Raw genomic sequence first — 13,605 nt, 5'->3', positions numbered from 1 at the left:
TATAAACTAGGTGACTGATAGAAAATCATCCTCTACATATAAAGAGGAGACCCTCATAGTCAAATGGTTGACTCCAAGGCCTATCTCCCAACATCAAAATAAAATATCTCTATGAAGAGTCTTGGAGATATCAATGTCCATTAGGATAGAACCAAACCTAGAGTGCCTTGTGAAGGACTTGTAGTAGAGTCATCCTTCAAGAAATAACCAATAACATTGTTGATGGACACATCATAGGAATCTTTTTTGAACTAAATAAGACGTCTTTGAAGTTGAACCCACACAAGTATAACATTGAGAGATTTAGAGATTGGGTTGAAGGAGATAAACCAAGGCTTGACCAAGAGAGAGTGCTCTCCTCACATCTATAACCTATCATTGAGAACCAAATTCATGTCTTGATAAAATAAAAAAGACACAATGAAGAATCCTTGTTGCAAGGGAAGAGTTTGATCCTCTCTCCATGATCCTAGGCTTTGATGAATCCAAGACTTAGTTGTGTAAATGAGGAAGGGAAGGCCAAAAATTGTTGAGCCTACAAACTAAGCCCCTAAAAAAATGAAAAAACAAGATTCATTATTAAACACATATTGAACACACACCATCATACGGGAGGATTGTGCATAATGAGGGACATTAATTTATACTGAGGACACTTGGGACCCTACAAATTGTAATAGCAACAAAGGACCTCTAATAACAAAAACAAAGCATAAAATATTTCATAGCACTAGTAGCAAGGTTACCAAAATAAACCACATTACTTAAAAATATAAGTTCATAGTGTCATTAGCAATACTAACTATGTGAGAAATACTAACATGGGACATGAGTGGATAAAATTCCCACACAATAACTAGGAGAACCAAAAACATGAGATCCAAAAGCTACACCTAATAAAATAATAGATGTGTTAGTAGCTATAGTAGAGTGAAACCCCCACAAAATAGGACAAACCACCATTGAGAGTAGATTACCCACAATTGTTACCTCTGGGTCCCCATGTGGTTTGGGAGAGACATATTAATGAGAAATAGGTAGAAGGTAGTCATTTGGAATAGTGGATGAGAGTGAGAAGATTAGGAGACCATTAGCGATATGCAAATATTCTTGCCCAATATGATAATTGCATTAGTGAGCATAGAGACAATGAGGGAGTTGTATGTCACAAAGCTAAGTTTTATAGATGCATGGTGCACATGTGAAGTAATGTTCTAGAGCCAATAGCCCTTCTGAAAATTACTTCATGTAAGAGGGTTACTTTTTTAGTAGACAAAAACTATGTATCTTGTACAATTCAATGAGGGAGAACCTCATTAGGAGGTTGGATGGTGGTAGATCTAGAGGCCACTCAAGTATAAACAAGATTCTAGCCAATGACCACAAATCCAAATTTCTCCATTACTCAAAATAGGAAGTTCTAATGAACTTTTTTTGTATGCCTTGCTAACATCTAATTTAATCACCATTCCCTTTTTATTCTCTAATTTTATTGTGTGTAAGACTCCACAATATTTCTCCTTGGTGTAAAACCATTTTATTCTTCCGAGATGATATTCTTGAGTATCTTTTTTAATCTATATGCAAAAAATTTGGAGACTATCTTATATATTGTATTACATAAAGATATTGGCATGTAATCATTAATGGACGTGCAAGACTATTTTTAGGAATCAAAGCAATAATATTATTATTAATATCCTTTCTATGCCTCTTATAGATGCGAAATTTATTGGGATTAAGGTGTCTCAACATTTGCAAATCCTAACATTGAGTTTGCATTTATTTATTTATTATTTACCTACCAATGTCTATTCATCAGAAAATTAGTAGCATATCTCTTGGTAGTTAGCCTATGTAAAGATCCTATGATTGCATTGGAATTGGTTTATAATAAGATTTGAATGGGCTTGTAGCTGTAATATGTTTTTAGAGGTTGCATGACATGTTTGACGAAATGTCAATAATCTAGTGAAGTCTGATTTTGATACATTATTGTGACAGTTCATGTAATTTTACATTAGTTGCCTATAACATGTATTTATGACTGTCAATGAGGCATTTGTTTGATTTAGATATGAAATAAGAGTAATTTGAGGTTGCATCATCATACGCCTATTTTCTGAGGACTCTTGCCAATTGTTTGACATAATGTCAGCAAGTTAAACATTCTAATTTTGAGTCTAATTTGGTGTTAGATCATCATAATTTGATTGTATATGCATTATTAGCTATCATTCTTTCACTTGCAGTCAATTGTAGTTGTACATTTATGATAAATATGTGATGGTTCACCTCTATACCAAACTGAAAACTTCTGAGACAGCAGTCCGCATAACATGCAACAATAGCTAACAGCATAACACGCAGATTTGACAGCGAATATTCCTTGTTTTTCAATCATCATTGGACAAGGGATATTACACGATCATACTAAATAGTTTTCAAACCCCATAATTCGTATAGATAACAACAAATTTGGACTCAAGAGCTTCTAGAGTAATTTTTGAGGTTAAATAAATCTATGAACAGTTTAAACATGAATAGTGTTTATTTACACTATGAATATTATTTGATGTTGTGATTAATGTCTTAGGCATGGTCAATGTTTTAGGTGTGAATAATGTTTTCAAGTATGAATAGGTTTTTTTGGTAATGAAGATATTTTCTAGGGGCTATGAATAATGGTTTAAGCCTTGTGTAGTTTTTTCAGGCTTTTTTTGCTTGCCTAAAGGAATAGTTTCATGAAAATAGACATTAGTTGGGAATACGATATCCAAATTTTAAAAAATAAATAAACATTGGAATGTTGATTTTATGATATAAAACATCTTTAAAACCTGTACCCTGGCAATTGCAGCTACAACATGTGACAAAATTCCTCTATTATTTATCCTATGATAGATGTTCATACCTTGTTCCAAAACTTCCAATTTCTGTGAGGCAGTCTATCAAGCAATCGGCGTGCCATTTCAAAGCTCCCATTTTCGCACAAGCTGGGAGATGTTGACAGAGCTTTACACCTGCGCCCAGGCCAATGGAGAATCAGAAACATCACTATCTGTAGGTGCAAAATAGATGGGTGACCGATACTAATGAATGAAAGAAGGGGAATGAAGCCTATTGGTCTTTAGCCCCCGAGAGCATGCCCTATTCCATGAGCCGACATTGCTCCCATTTTCACACAGGCTAGGGGATGTTGACAAAGCTTTACACCTGCCCTATTCCATGAGCCGACATTGCTCCCATTTTCGGAAACCCTATTTCATGAGCCGACAATGCTTGGAGCTGGCATTAATCAGTCAAAACGGTTCACATGCCTCATCCAAAACCTAGAGTACGCTTACTTTGGGCGGGAGTACGTTGTTGGGGCAACAACGTGAGAATGGGAAGAGGCCATGAAAATTATTTGAGATGTCTTGGTCTTTTGTTTGTTTTTTTAAGTAATGCACGCAGTCGTCGGAATTTCGACGAACGCGGGCACTTTTTGTAAAAAAGCACAAATTTCATTGCCAATTCCTTTTCTGTTGAAAACAGATATTGAATGATTGTCAGAATTCCGATGAATGCGGGCAATTTCTCAAAAAAAAAAAAAATTGTTCATAATATACCTTCTCCATCGGAAACCTCCGTCGAAATTTTAGGCCAAATGTATTAGTGGATGATATCAGTCGTTGATGAGAAATTTGAGAAATTTAAGGTTGTCTATCTCAGATAAGAGAAGCCTTCAGCATAATTAATAAATAGACAAATATGTTCAATAGTAAAAAGATGTTTTTTCTCCAGCTAATTGTAGGTCACGATTTGACGGAGGACTAATGTTGGTAGCTAGCAATACAAATTGAAAGTTGCAAGTCCTCTGCGCAAGGAATCAAGCACTTACCCGTACGATTACTCAAATGATGGAAAGAAAATCTTGGTGGAGATTTTGTAGACCTGCCACATCATCCACAATGATTATTTTTATTTGAGATTGCCTAACTGATTACAAAGATCACTGGTTGAAAGCTCACAAAAGTGCATGCAAGACGATTCAGACAGTTTCCTCCGTTGATTTTATTCTGACTGCATGTATGACCAAATACATCATCTATATTTAGAACTTTTTGGTATCACTGTCCAATCAATTTTATTTTCATCCTGACAGTCATTTCCTCAGAGACTGTACAATTTTTTCTGGCTTGAGGAAGTAGTTGTAGTTGGTGGTCCGAATTAAAGAAACGGTCCCACGCACGTGTTTAGAGAAAGTCGAATTTTTGTTATTATTTTTTGTTCTCGAATTTCATTTCTTATACACCTTGCCTTTTCCATATACGCACAAGTGGAAATAGCTTGTATGAGTACTTAACATTGGACTTTGTGCTTGAAAAATGAGATACACTCATTATTCATCTTGCTTTTCAAACATGACATTTTTCATATTTTCCTTTTGTGGGTTGGCATGCATTTAACTCATGTGAGCATATTGTCATTGCATTGTTTTCTATTTGATTATTTATTGATGTTATTTTGGTCTCTTTATTAAACTATTAATAAATCATTTTTTAAAATTTTTAATTGTTTTATTAGATTTAATATATCTTAAATGAATTAAGGTTTTTAATAATTATATGTTTCTTATAAACTATATAATTAACATATTGTATAAATAAAATAAAAAATTATATATCTTTATAATTATAAATATCTATTTGATAATATTTAAAATATTATAAATATATAAATAATATTTAATTTAATAATTTATAATATAAAATTGAATAATTATAGTCTATATTTTAATATATAATTAGTTATAAATATATTAATATAATTATGTTTATATATTGTAGTAGACAAAGAGATATTAATATATTATATCAGAATTTAATACGTGTATATATATACACATTTATTCATTATAGTATATAATTATATAGATTATTAAAGATATAATATAAGAGTTATCTCCCCCCCCCTCTCTCTCTCTCTCTTTCCTATCAATATGTACCAACTCTTGCCACTACAAATAACAAACCACAAATAATATTTTATGTTTACTCTCTCTTCACCCATCTATCTCTCCTAATTTTTATCCTTATCTCTCCCTCTCTCCCTATTGCAAACATAAAATAATTTGAATTTTAATGTTTTGTTTCACTTTGTCTCTCCCTCTCTCTATATCACTCCCTATTTCTATATCTCTCTACTTCTCTATCCTTTCTATATTTCTCTCCATCTGTCTCTATCTCTCCCTCCCTCTCTATCTCCATCTCCACATCTCTCTCCCACACACATGCACATACATGCACACATGCGCACACATACGCGCGCGCGCGCACACACACACACACACACATCCCTTGTGTCACCTTCCATATCGCTATCTCTATATATTTCTATCACTCAGACACACACACACTCCCTATTCTCCTTTCCTATTTGTATCTCACAATATCTCTCTCATTATTTGTCTTTATCACCTCATCTCTCCCACCCCTCTCTCTCTTCCTATTTTCTCATATCCATATCTATTTATGTATCTCTACTTCTCTCTATTTATCCATCTCTACGTCTCTCTATTTATCCATCTCTACTTCTCTCTATTTATATGTATATCTATCTCTCCCTCTCCTCCTCTCTCTATCACTCTATCTCACCATATATATCCCTATATGTCCTCTCTCCCTTCCTATGTATCTCTCTATATCCTCTCTCTTATCTTCATCTCTACCTCTATCTTCCTCTCTCCCCCTCTACTCTAGACATGTATCCCTCTCTTTATCTATCCATCTCTCTCCCTCTCCCTCTTTCCTTCTCCTTCTTCTTAGACCTCTATATCTATCTCTCTTTCCCTCTTTATCTCTCTCCATATTTCTTATTTCATCTCTCACTATCTTTATCTCATTATCTCTCCATCTTTCTACCTCTATTTCTCTCCCTCTCTCTACCTATCTATATATATCTCTCCTTATCTACCCCTCTCTCTATATTTATTGGTTCCATTTCTATCTATCCATCTTTCTTTCTTTGTCTCTCCTTCTCTCCATCTCTCTCTCTCTCTCTCTCTCTCTCTCTCTCTCTCTCTCTCTCTCTCTCTCTCTCTCTCTCTCTCTCTCTCTCTCTCTCTCACTCATGATTTGCCATCATTTGAGTAATCGTACAAACCGTAAGTGTTTGATTCCTTGTGCAGAGGACTTGCAACATTCAATTTGCATTGCTAGCTACCAACATCAGTCCTCCGTCAAATCGTGACTTGCAATTAGCCAAAGAAAAAACATCCGCATCTGACATGGCTACAGTACTTTCAACCCATCAAAGATCTGACGGTCACGATCTTTGTGATCGTCTTGCAACTCCTGAAACGCACTATAGACCATTGATTTGCAAAAGTTAGCCGATGCATTCCATAGTAGGAGACGCCGAAGTTTGGGTCAAATTTATTTTTTTATAAATTTAGAAATATTGTTAAAGTTCTTTATTATCGTCTTGTTACTATGGCATCATACTTGTAGATTCAAGTTAAGGATTCAGTTGTCTTGTGTAAAATATGTCCCTTGGCTACTACATTTTTTTTATACACCTAAAATTGATTATCATCTTAATTGACAAACATTTTCCATCTAGTTTGGAAGGGTTGACTTCATAACTTTCTCATTCACCTCAGTGGTGTCAATTCATTGAAACCACTTATATGCTTACACTAGAATGTGTTAAGCTCCCATAATTAGGATTATCCCTAGACCCAAACCTAAACCTCAAGGGTTCATTCTTGATGACCCAACCTTTCCAGTCGCTTCAACCTTTGCCTTCATGGTAATGGTCGTGCATGTCCCCTCGGATCGATGGTTTGGATTCACATGCTATTACATGGAGATGCTCACTAGAGCCAAGTCCACAACCCCGCCTTGCATGTATGTGGCAAGGTGGCCCGGTGGCCCTACTAAAGACAAGTCATCGTATATGGACCAGTTGGATTCTTCCAGATACTTCAAGCTTTAACACAATGGACCAATCGGTCCCATGACTCCATGTAAGCCATCTGAATAAAGGTGTTTACATCAAGCATGATTGACCGCTACGAGTGATTGCGTCGTTGCGCAACTAATGGAAGTTGCTCGTAAAGGTTAAGTTCGCAGCTCTGAAGCTCATTAAGTGGTGGAGTTTAATGTGATGATATGATGAAAAAGATCTACGGTCATCATCACTTTGTCATTGCACAACTCATTAAAGGTGATCGGTTGTGATAAGTTCGTACCTGCGTAAAGGAAAATTGCATGTTGACGTGTTCTTTCCTCATTGGTCACCGCCTAAAAGGGAGAAATAATTGTTGCTGCTGTAACATTCAAATATTGAAAACAACGGCTAGTTTGTGCCAACCAAACACTTATGTGCTTGCAAATAATGACTCAAATCCACCGTTTTAAGATTGGTTCTTGATCAAATTGTTCCACTTTGATTCTGCTAAGCATTCTGTAATACTTTCTTGTGCCTTGTGTTATCTTTGTAATATGAATGCTCGTACACTAGAGTTTTACTCTAGATTTTGTTGGTAGGAAATCTTACATACTACTAGTGCTCGTCTTTGTTAAATATTTTGATTTACTTATTGTTAATTGTGTTCTTATTATGTTTGGATTTCATTATCTTCTTTTTTTTAGTTATTGTTTGTTTTTTGTTATGGTTATTTTTGTGAAAATTCTATTGCAGTTACTGATTATTAACCTCCTATCTTTAATAGATTATTTGATCAACAAATATTGGAAAATAACACAACTACAACTTCACAAATAAAAAATAGGCGGAAAGAAATATGTAACACAATGACACGATATTTCCGGACAATTGTGCCTGAAAAAACTCCAAAGGGAAAACCAGTACTGCAGATGAGAAATATATTAACTTCAACAAATTAAGAGATACAAAATTCCTTGCCTCTCACTGACAGAACTCCGACATTCTCCCAATTTCTCCCGCTGATATTCCTGCACTGCTATCCCAAACGCTATCACTGCGCCCCTTGCTAACACCGCAAGACTATTTGCTAACTATGCAAATAATTCACAAACTTCATATTTTCCAAATGACCCATGACTCCTTTTTATACTACTCTGTTGGAAAACCAACGGTCGAGATTAATTCAAACCAACGGCTGAGATTAAGACAACTCAATAACCAATAACTAAGTTTGGCTATGAGGTGTCACCTAAAAAGAGCCACTATTAAATAACAATTGTTTTTATCCTAACAATAGGATCTGACAAAAACAACCATTTTCTAATTTTTGGGTTAGGAGGAACAGTTGTCCAAACTACCCATACCTAATGCTGCCATTTCTGGGTCAGGATGAACCACTGTCCAAGCTACCCATAATTAACGTTTTTTTGTTATTTAGCATCTTCTCTTTGTCCCTTATGTGGGTGAATTGTTAACCTTTGACCCAACCTCGTACTTTGTGTATCATTTCTCTCCATTCCTCTCATTCTTTTTAGTTTGTTTGGGTTTGAAACCAGTCTATTTTCAAACTCCTTATGCTCTCTATCATCGTGATGATGGATCATGAAGTGTGATCCAAAACCTTGATGCAAAAAAAACACACACAATTCAAAAGTAGCAATAAAGAAAATCAAATATTAAAAAATACTCAATTTTATAGCTTAAGTTGCATTTATGAATACTCAATCTTATATTTAAGTGAAAAGGCCAAAAAAAAAGAAAAGAAAGAAAGAAAAGAAGAGAAAGAAAAAAGAAAAAGAAAGAAGAAGTAAAAGTGATGATATATTGTATTAGTGGAATGAAACCAAAAAAAAATAAGAGTAATAAAAAAAATCATATATACTCAAACAAAAAGAGAGAGCATTTCCCCTATACTCCTCGATCTCTTTATAACCATATGTATATTTATAAAATTCCATAAAAGCCTGTCCATCTAAAGTAATCCCCACTTTAAAACCCATATGAACAAGTGTCTAGACTTTGTGTTTATTATAACAATAAAATAAATTGTCAAGTCAATAAAATATTTTATTTAATAAATAAAAGTTTAATAGGCATAGTTTTCATCGGCGCATAAAATATGTGACTTTTGATTTTAACTAGTCAATGATCAACCCGCGATTTTAGCCGGCGTCTACCTCTGCCCTCCTTACCCGCCATAGCTTTGCTACAGAACCTCCTGTATAGTCATATGAGTTCAATATTACTTTGCAACTATTCTAAACTGATGGATACGCATGGGGAAGGCATTCTGGACATTCGTAGTCTTGTTTCGGACTCCCTGGATAAACTCAACCTTCTCATGAACCAGAAAAGCTTCAAGTTTCATGTCGAGCAATGCCAAAGTTTGTGCACTTATATACTCGATAGACTCTCCCCCTATATTGAAAAGAATGAGCAATACCTGGGTGGCGATTTCTGGAGCGAGCATGTGCAGAAGGCTTGGAAGGAGATATATCGTGCCATGAAAGAAGCAGAAACATACCTCAATCACTGCTCAACTGATAGCTCCCGGATTAAATGTTTTATCCTGGCCAACAAAGGTGAGGCCTTCGCCATACACATGCACGACCTTGCTTGGTCTCTTCTTTGCTTAGATTTAGCCCTTTGGTGCCCCATCGAAGAAGGGAATGATGCATTCTACATTAGAGTATTCCACAACAGAATCATTTTTTTCTTTGCAGAAATGTCTGAATTGTATTTAGAACAATTTGGCCTTAAGTTCCATGACTACTGGCACCTACTCATGGCTTGTAATCAAACGGCTGCCAAGGCTTGGCCTTTTGAACATAGAAATAAAATTGGGGTTTCACTGTTCATGGAGAGAAAGCTGTTAGAACTTATAAGGATTGAATGTAAAATTGAATCTGCAAATGGTATACCTACGTGGCTGCAGATCCCTGCTAAAGATTTAATCAAAAAGAAAATTATAGGAGAGGGAGCTTTTGGGCAAGTGTACGAGGGGTCATGGCTGGGGCATAAGGTTGCCATAAAAGACATTCCAATTGATGCTCGTGATCTGTTTGGCACGGAGACTGCAGTTCTTTGCAAGCTACAGAGCCCTTTCATTGTCCAGTTGATAGGAACATGTGTTGAGGGAAACCATTGTTATATTGTAATGGAATTAGTCAGCTCCAGCTTGGACAAATTACTTACGAATTCTGGAGGCAGGGCACCCCTGGCGCTGCCTGTAGCAGTGGATATGATGCTTCAAATTTCGAGGGGAATGGAATACCTTCACAGCCATGGGATCATGCACATGGATCTCAAAGCTTCTAATGTTCTCATACAACCCTCTGCAGTTCCAGAATTTAGAAAGCAAAGTTACGGGCGAGTTAAGCTCTGCGACTTTGGAATGGCCAGTTTGAGGCTATCCAGTTTCCGGTGTGAAGATCCCAAGGGAACCTGTTACTGGAGAGCGCCCGAAGCTTTTCCCTTGCCAATTGAAGAATTGGTGCAAGAAATTGATACTCTAAAAGAATATACCCATAAAGCAGATGTATACAGCTTTGCCATGACTTGTTATGAGATTCTGACGGGGAAACAGCCTTTCCTTGGTGTACATCCCAAAAATTTGTATCGAATGATTGTGCGAGGCGAAAGACCGATTTTGCAGCGCACCCAATGTCCAGCTGTGTTAGCTGATTTCATAGTAAAGTGTTGGGAGACAGATCCAAAGAGTCGTCCTTGTTTTGCACAAATTTCTACTTTTATGAGGAACATGAAGTTATTTATACTGAGATCGAACGATACTAGTGACTGGCTTGCAAAATCCGACGGGTATTTATACCCACCTGAACCTGAGGTGTTTTCAGAACTTGTGATGGCCAAGAAAGAAGAATTTGATGAAAGCCCTGAAGACGAGAAACTGAGGTCGATAACTAGGGTTCTTCACATCATTCCCCCTGAGATAAAAAGGTATGAATTATTGTTGATTTCAACATTACACTTTACACTTCTATTGTGTCTGCTAGGGTTTTCACATTTCCCTTGAAATCATCTCTAGTCACTATACCCATAATAAATATCACATCTAACCTTATGACTAGCATTCATGATGTATTTATCTATAAATTAATAGATTGAACCTGGATTTCTCAGGGCTCTGTTTCTTTCAAATTATTGTGCATACCTCTTTTAAGCACAAAAGTATTAAACGTTAATATGTAGATGATGTTTCTATTACAACAGAAGATACAACATTATAGAAGTGGCCGGGGCAATGCTTTCAGAAAATTCGGATGTAGGAAAAGATCAACCCACTCTTGTGTTCCCGAATATAAGGGGTCCATTTAATCTAGATGATATTTTTCAATCTGGTATGGAAGTCTTGGGAAAGGGCAGCTTTGGAACTACATATAAAGCTAATTTGCATTCTCTTGTAGTCAAGAGATCGTCACAGTACACAACTTATGTGGGCGACAAGGGATATTTTGAACAATGTTTACAAGCAATAGGAAGGCTGAAGCATACCAATCTGGTGAGTTTAGAGGCTTGCTATACTTCCAAAGAGACAAAGTTTCTTATTTATAAGTACCATCCCAAAGGCAGCCTCTACTCTCTTCTACACAGTATGTGCTCTCCCCTCCCAACTCTTATATGCCAAGATTTCATCTAATATTAATATGCACACTAAATATAATATTGTTTATGTATTGCAGGTGAAACAGTACCAAAATTTGAAGGGGATGTGCTAAAGATAGCGGTGGATGTGGCGTTGGGGTTGGCGTTTGTTCACAAGTCAGGTATGGTACACGGCAATGTAAAATCCTCCAACGTTCTGCTGGACGACAATGGAGGAGCCTGTCTAGCAGATTCTTGTTTGGCGGGTCTTGTGAAAAACTCAAGTGTTGCTAAGAAATCCTGGGGTTACATGGCACCGGAGCAGTACAATAGCGGAAAAGGATCTGAAAAAACAGACGTGTATAGTTTTGGAGTTTTGCTCATTGAACTTGTCACTCTGAAGAACCCTTCATCTTTGCATCTTCCCACGTGGATTCTATCCATTAAGGAAGCAAATTTGACCACCAAAGAGTTCCATGTGAGGCCGACGAGGATTTCTGGTGAAATGCTTAAAGTAGCAATGCGTTGTACATCTCCCCACGTAGACACCCGTCCTATGATGAGGAAAGTGGTTGAAATGCTTGTAAATTTGGAGAAATGCTACTGGTGGTGTCCTAATGATAAAAGAATGGATTACCTTTGCACGAGAATTTCCTTTTGTTAGGCAGTCTTTACCAAATGATGCCTGCATTAAGGAAAGTTCCGCGTCTCTAAATCAACCATTTTCTCCTTTATTGCACATTCTTACCCAATGCTCTTTCCCATTAACGAGGACATGGGCAAACTTAATGGATGCGACACAAACTTTTACGAGTACTTAGCCTATATTATAGTGCGTCTATGAATAATACAAATGTTTCTTATAATATATATGTGGTCGTTCTCTGTTTTCGCTATTTTAATTAGGCCGAACGTGTTGGGTCAATCTACAACAATGAGGTCAAACCTTTGTCGTCATGCATAGTTTTTTTTTAAGAAAGGATAAAATTCTAATTTTAAAAATTTATATTATCGTACAAATATCTTGTTCATGGATTATTTTTATAATTTTTTATCGCATATATTTTTAATTAATTTTTTAAGTTACAGTAGCTATAATTTGAATATCAGTGTAGATCCTCTTGCATAACTTTTTTGTATGCTTTTAAATAAACTTATTCTTATTTTGTTAAAATGAGGACATCAATATCTAGGGAAAGTATATTTTTTAGATATTATTTTTTCTATTTATTTATTTTTATGTGTAAAACAACCTTAATGTTTGGTGAAAAACCTACATTCGCAAGAAATTAAAAATAGATATAATAATCAAATTAAATAGATTCAAAATTATATATTTTGGAAAACTTATAATAAGTGCTACATACTTACAAAACATTACATCTAAATTAATTCATTTGATCTCTCAAAACACAAAGCAAAAGTAGTTTTATGTCAGCATTTTGATAGGTGCAAATGAGACTCCATTGTAGGGATGATTTACTTGATTAGAAGGGTTTTTATCCAATGGGGTTTGATCTAACCCTCTTTCAATTAAAATCCTTTAAATGGAACCTCTTAAGGCTTAATTCATTATATTTTCTAAAAAATATATGATTTTAGGAAAAAATCAAGATATCCTAGAAGTGGGACATAGTATTGTGGGATTACACATGTGGTACTGAAGGCAATTGATCAATAACATATATAGTTAAGGATGGGAGATGTGATATCAATTGAAAAAAACTTGAACTATACGTGTAAATATTTGTTCAAGGAACAAAATTTAATTGTGTATATATTGTGAATTTTTTCAATAGGTTTGTAAGTAAAGTATAAGGTGAACTTACTCTTTTATATTATACTATTATATTAGACTATGTGGACTTTCCAACTTATTGTTAAGGAGTTAATATTTTCTTATGAAGTGTATGATTTTAGAATTATATATTGACTTCATATAGTTTACATATTTGTTTAAAAAGAATGAATGGGATACATCTAGTTCTTTCCTAGTTAACTCTTGTTTAGTTGAGAGTTGGATAGTCTTCCCAATACATAGTAATAATAGATGTTTTTATTAGAGAT

General features: G+C 35.4%; 1 protein-coding gene across 1 annotated transcript; it reads left to right on the top strand.

Annotated features, from left to right (window-relative positions):
• Window positions 1-9,087: 9,087 nt before the first annotated feature.
• On the top strand, window positions 9,088-12,500 carry LOC131057019 (uncharacterized). The gene is made up of 3 exons (XM_057991213.2): window positions 9,088-10,893; window positions 11,167-11,546; window positions 11,637-12,500. Exons 1-3 carry the CDS (start codon window positions 9,167-9,169, stop codon window positions 12,200-12,202), a joined length of 2,673 nt encoding a protein of 890 aa, XP_057847196.2. The 5' UTR covers window positions 9,088-9,166; the 3' UTR covers window positions 12,203-12,500.
• Window positions 12,501-13,605: the final 1,105 nt, after the last annotated feature.

The sequence above is a fragment of the Cryptomeria japonica genome, chromosome 10 (assembly GCF_030272615.1).
Source record: "Cryptomeria japonica chromosome 10, Sugi_1.0, whole genome shotgun sequence".
Classification (NCBI taxonomy): Eukaryota; Viridiplantae; Streptophyta; class Pinopsida; order Cupressales; family Cupressaceae; genus Cryptomeria; species Cryptomeria japonica.
The sequence above is the reverse complement of the archived record's forward strand: the minus strand, read 5'-3'. Positions and strand labels throughout refer to the sequence as shown.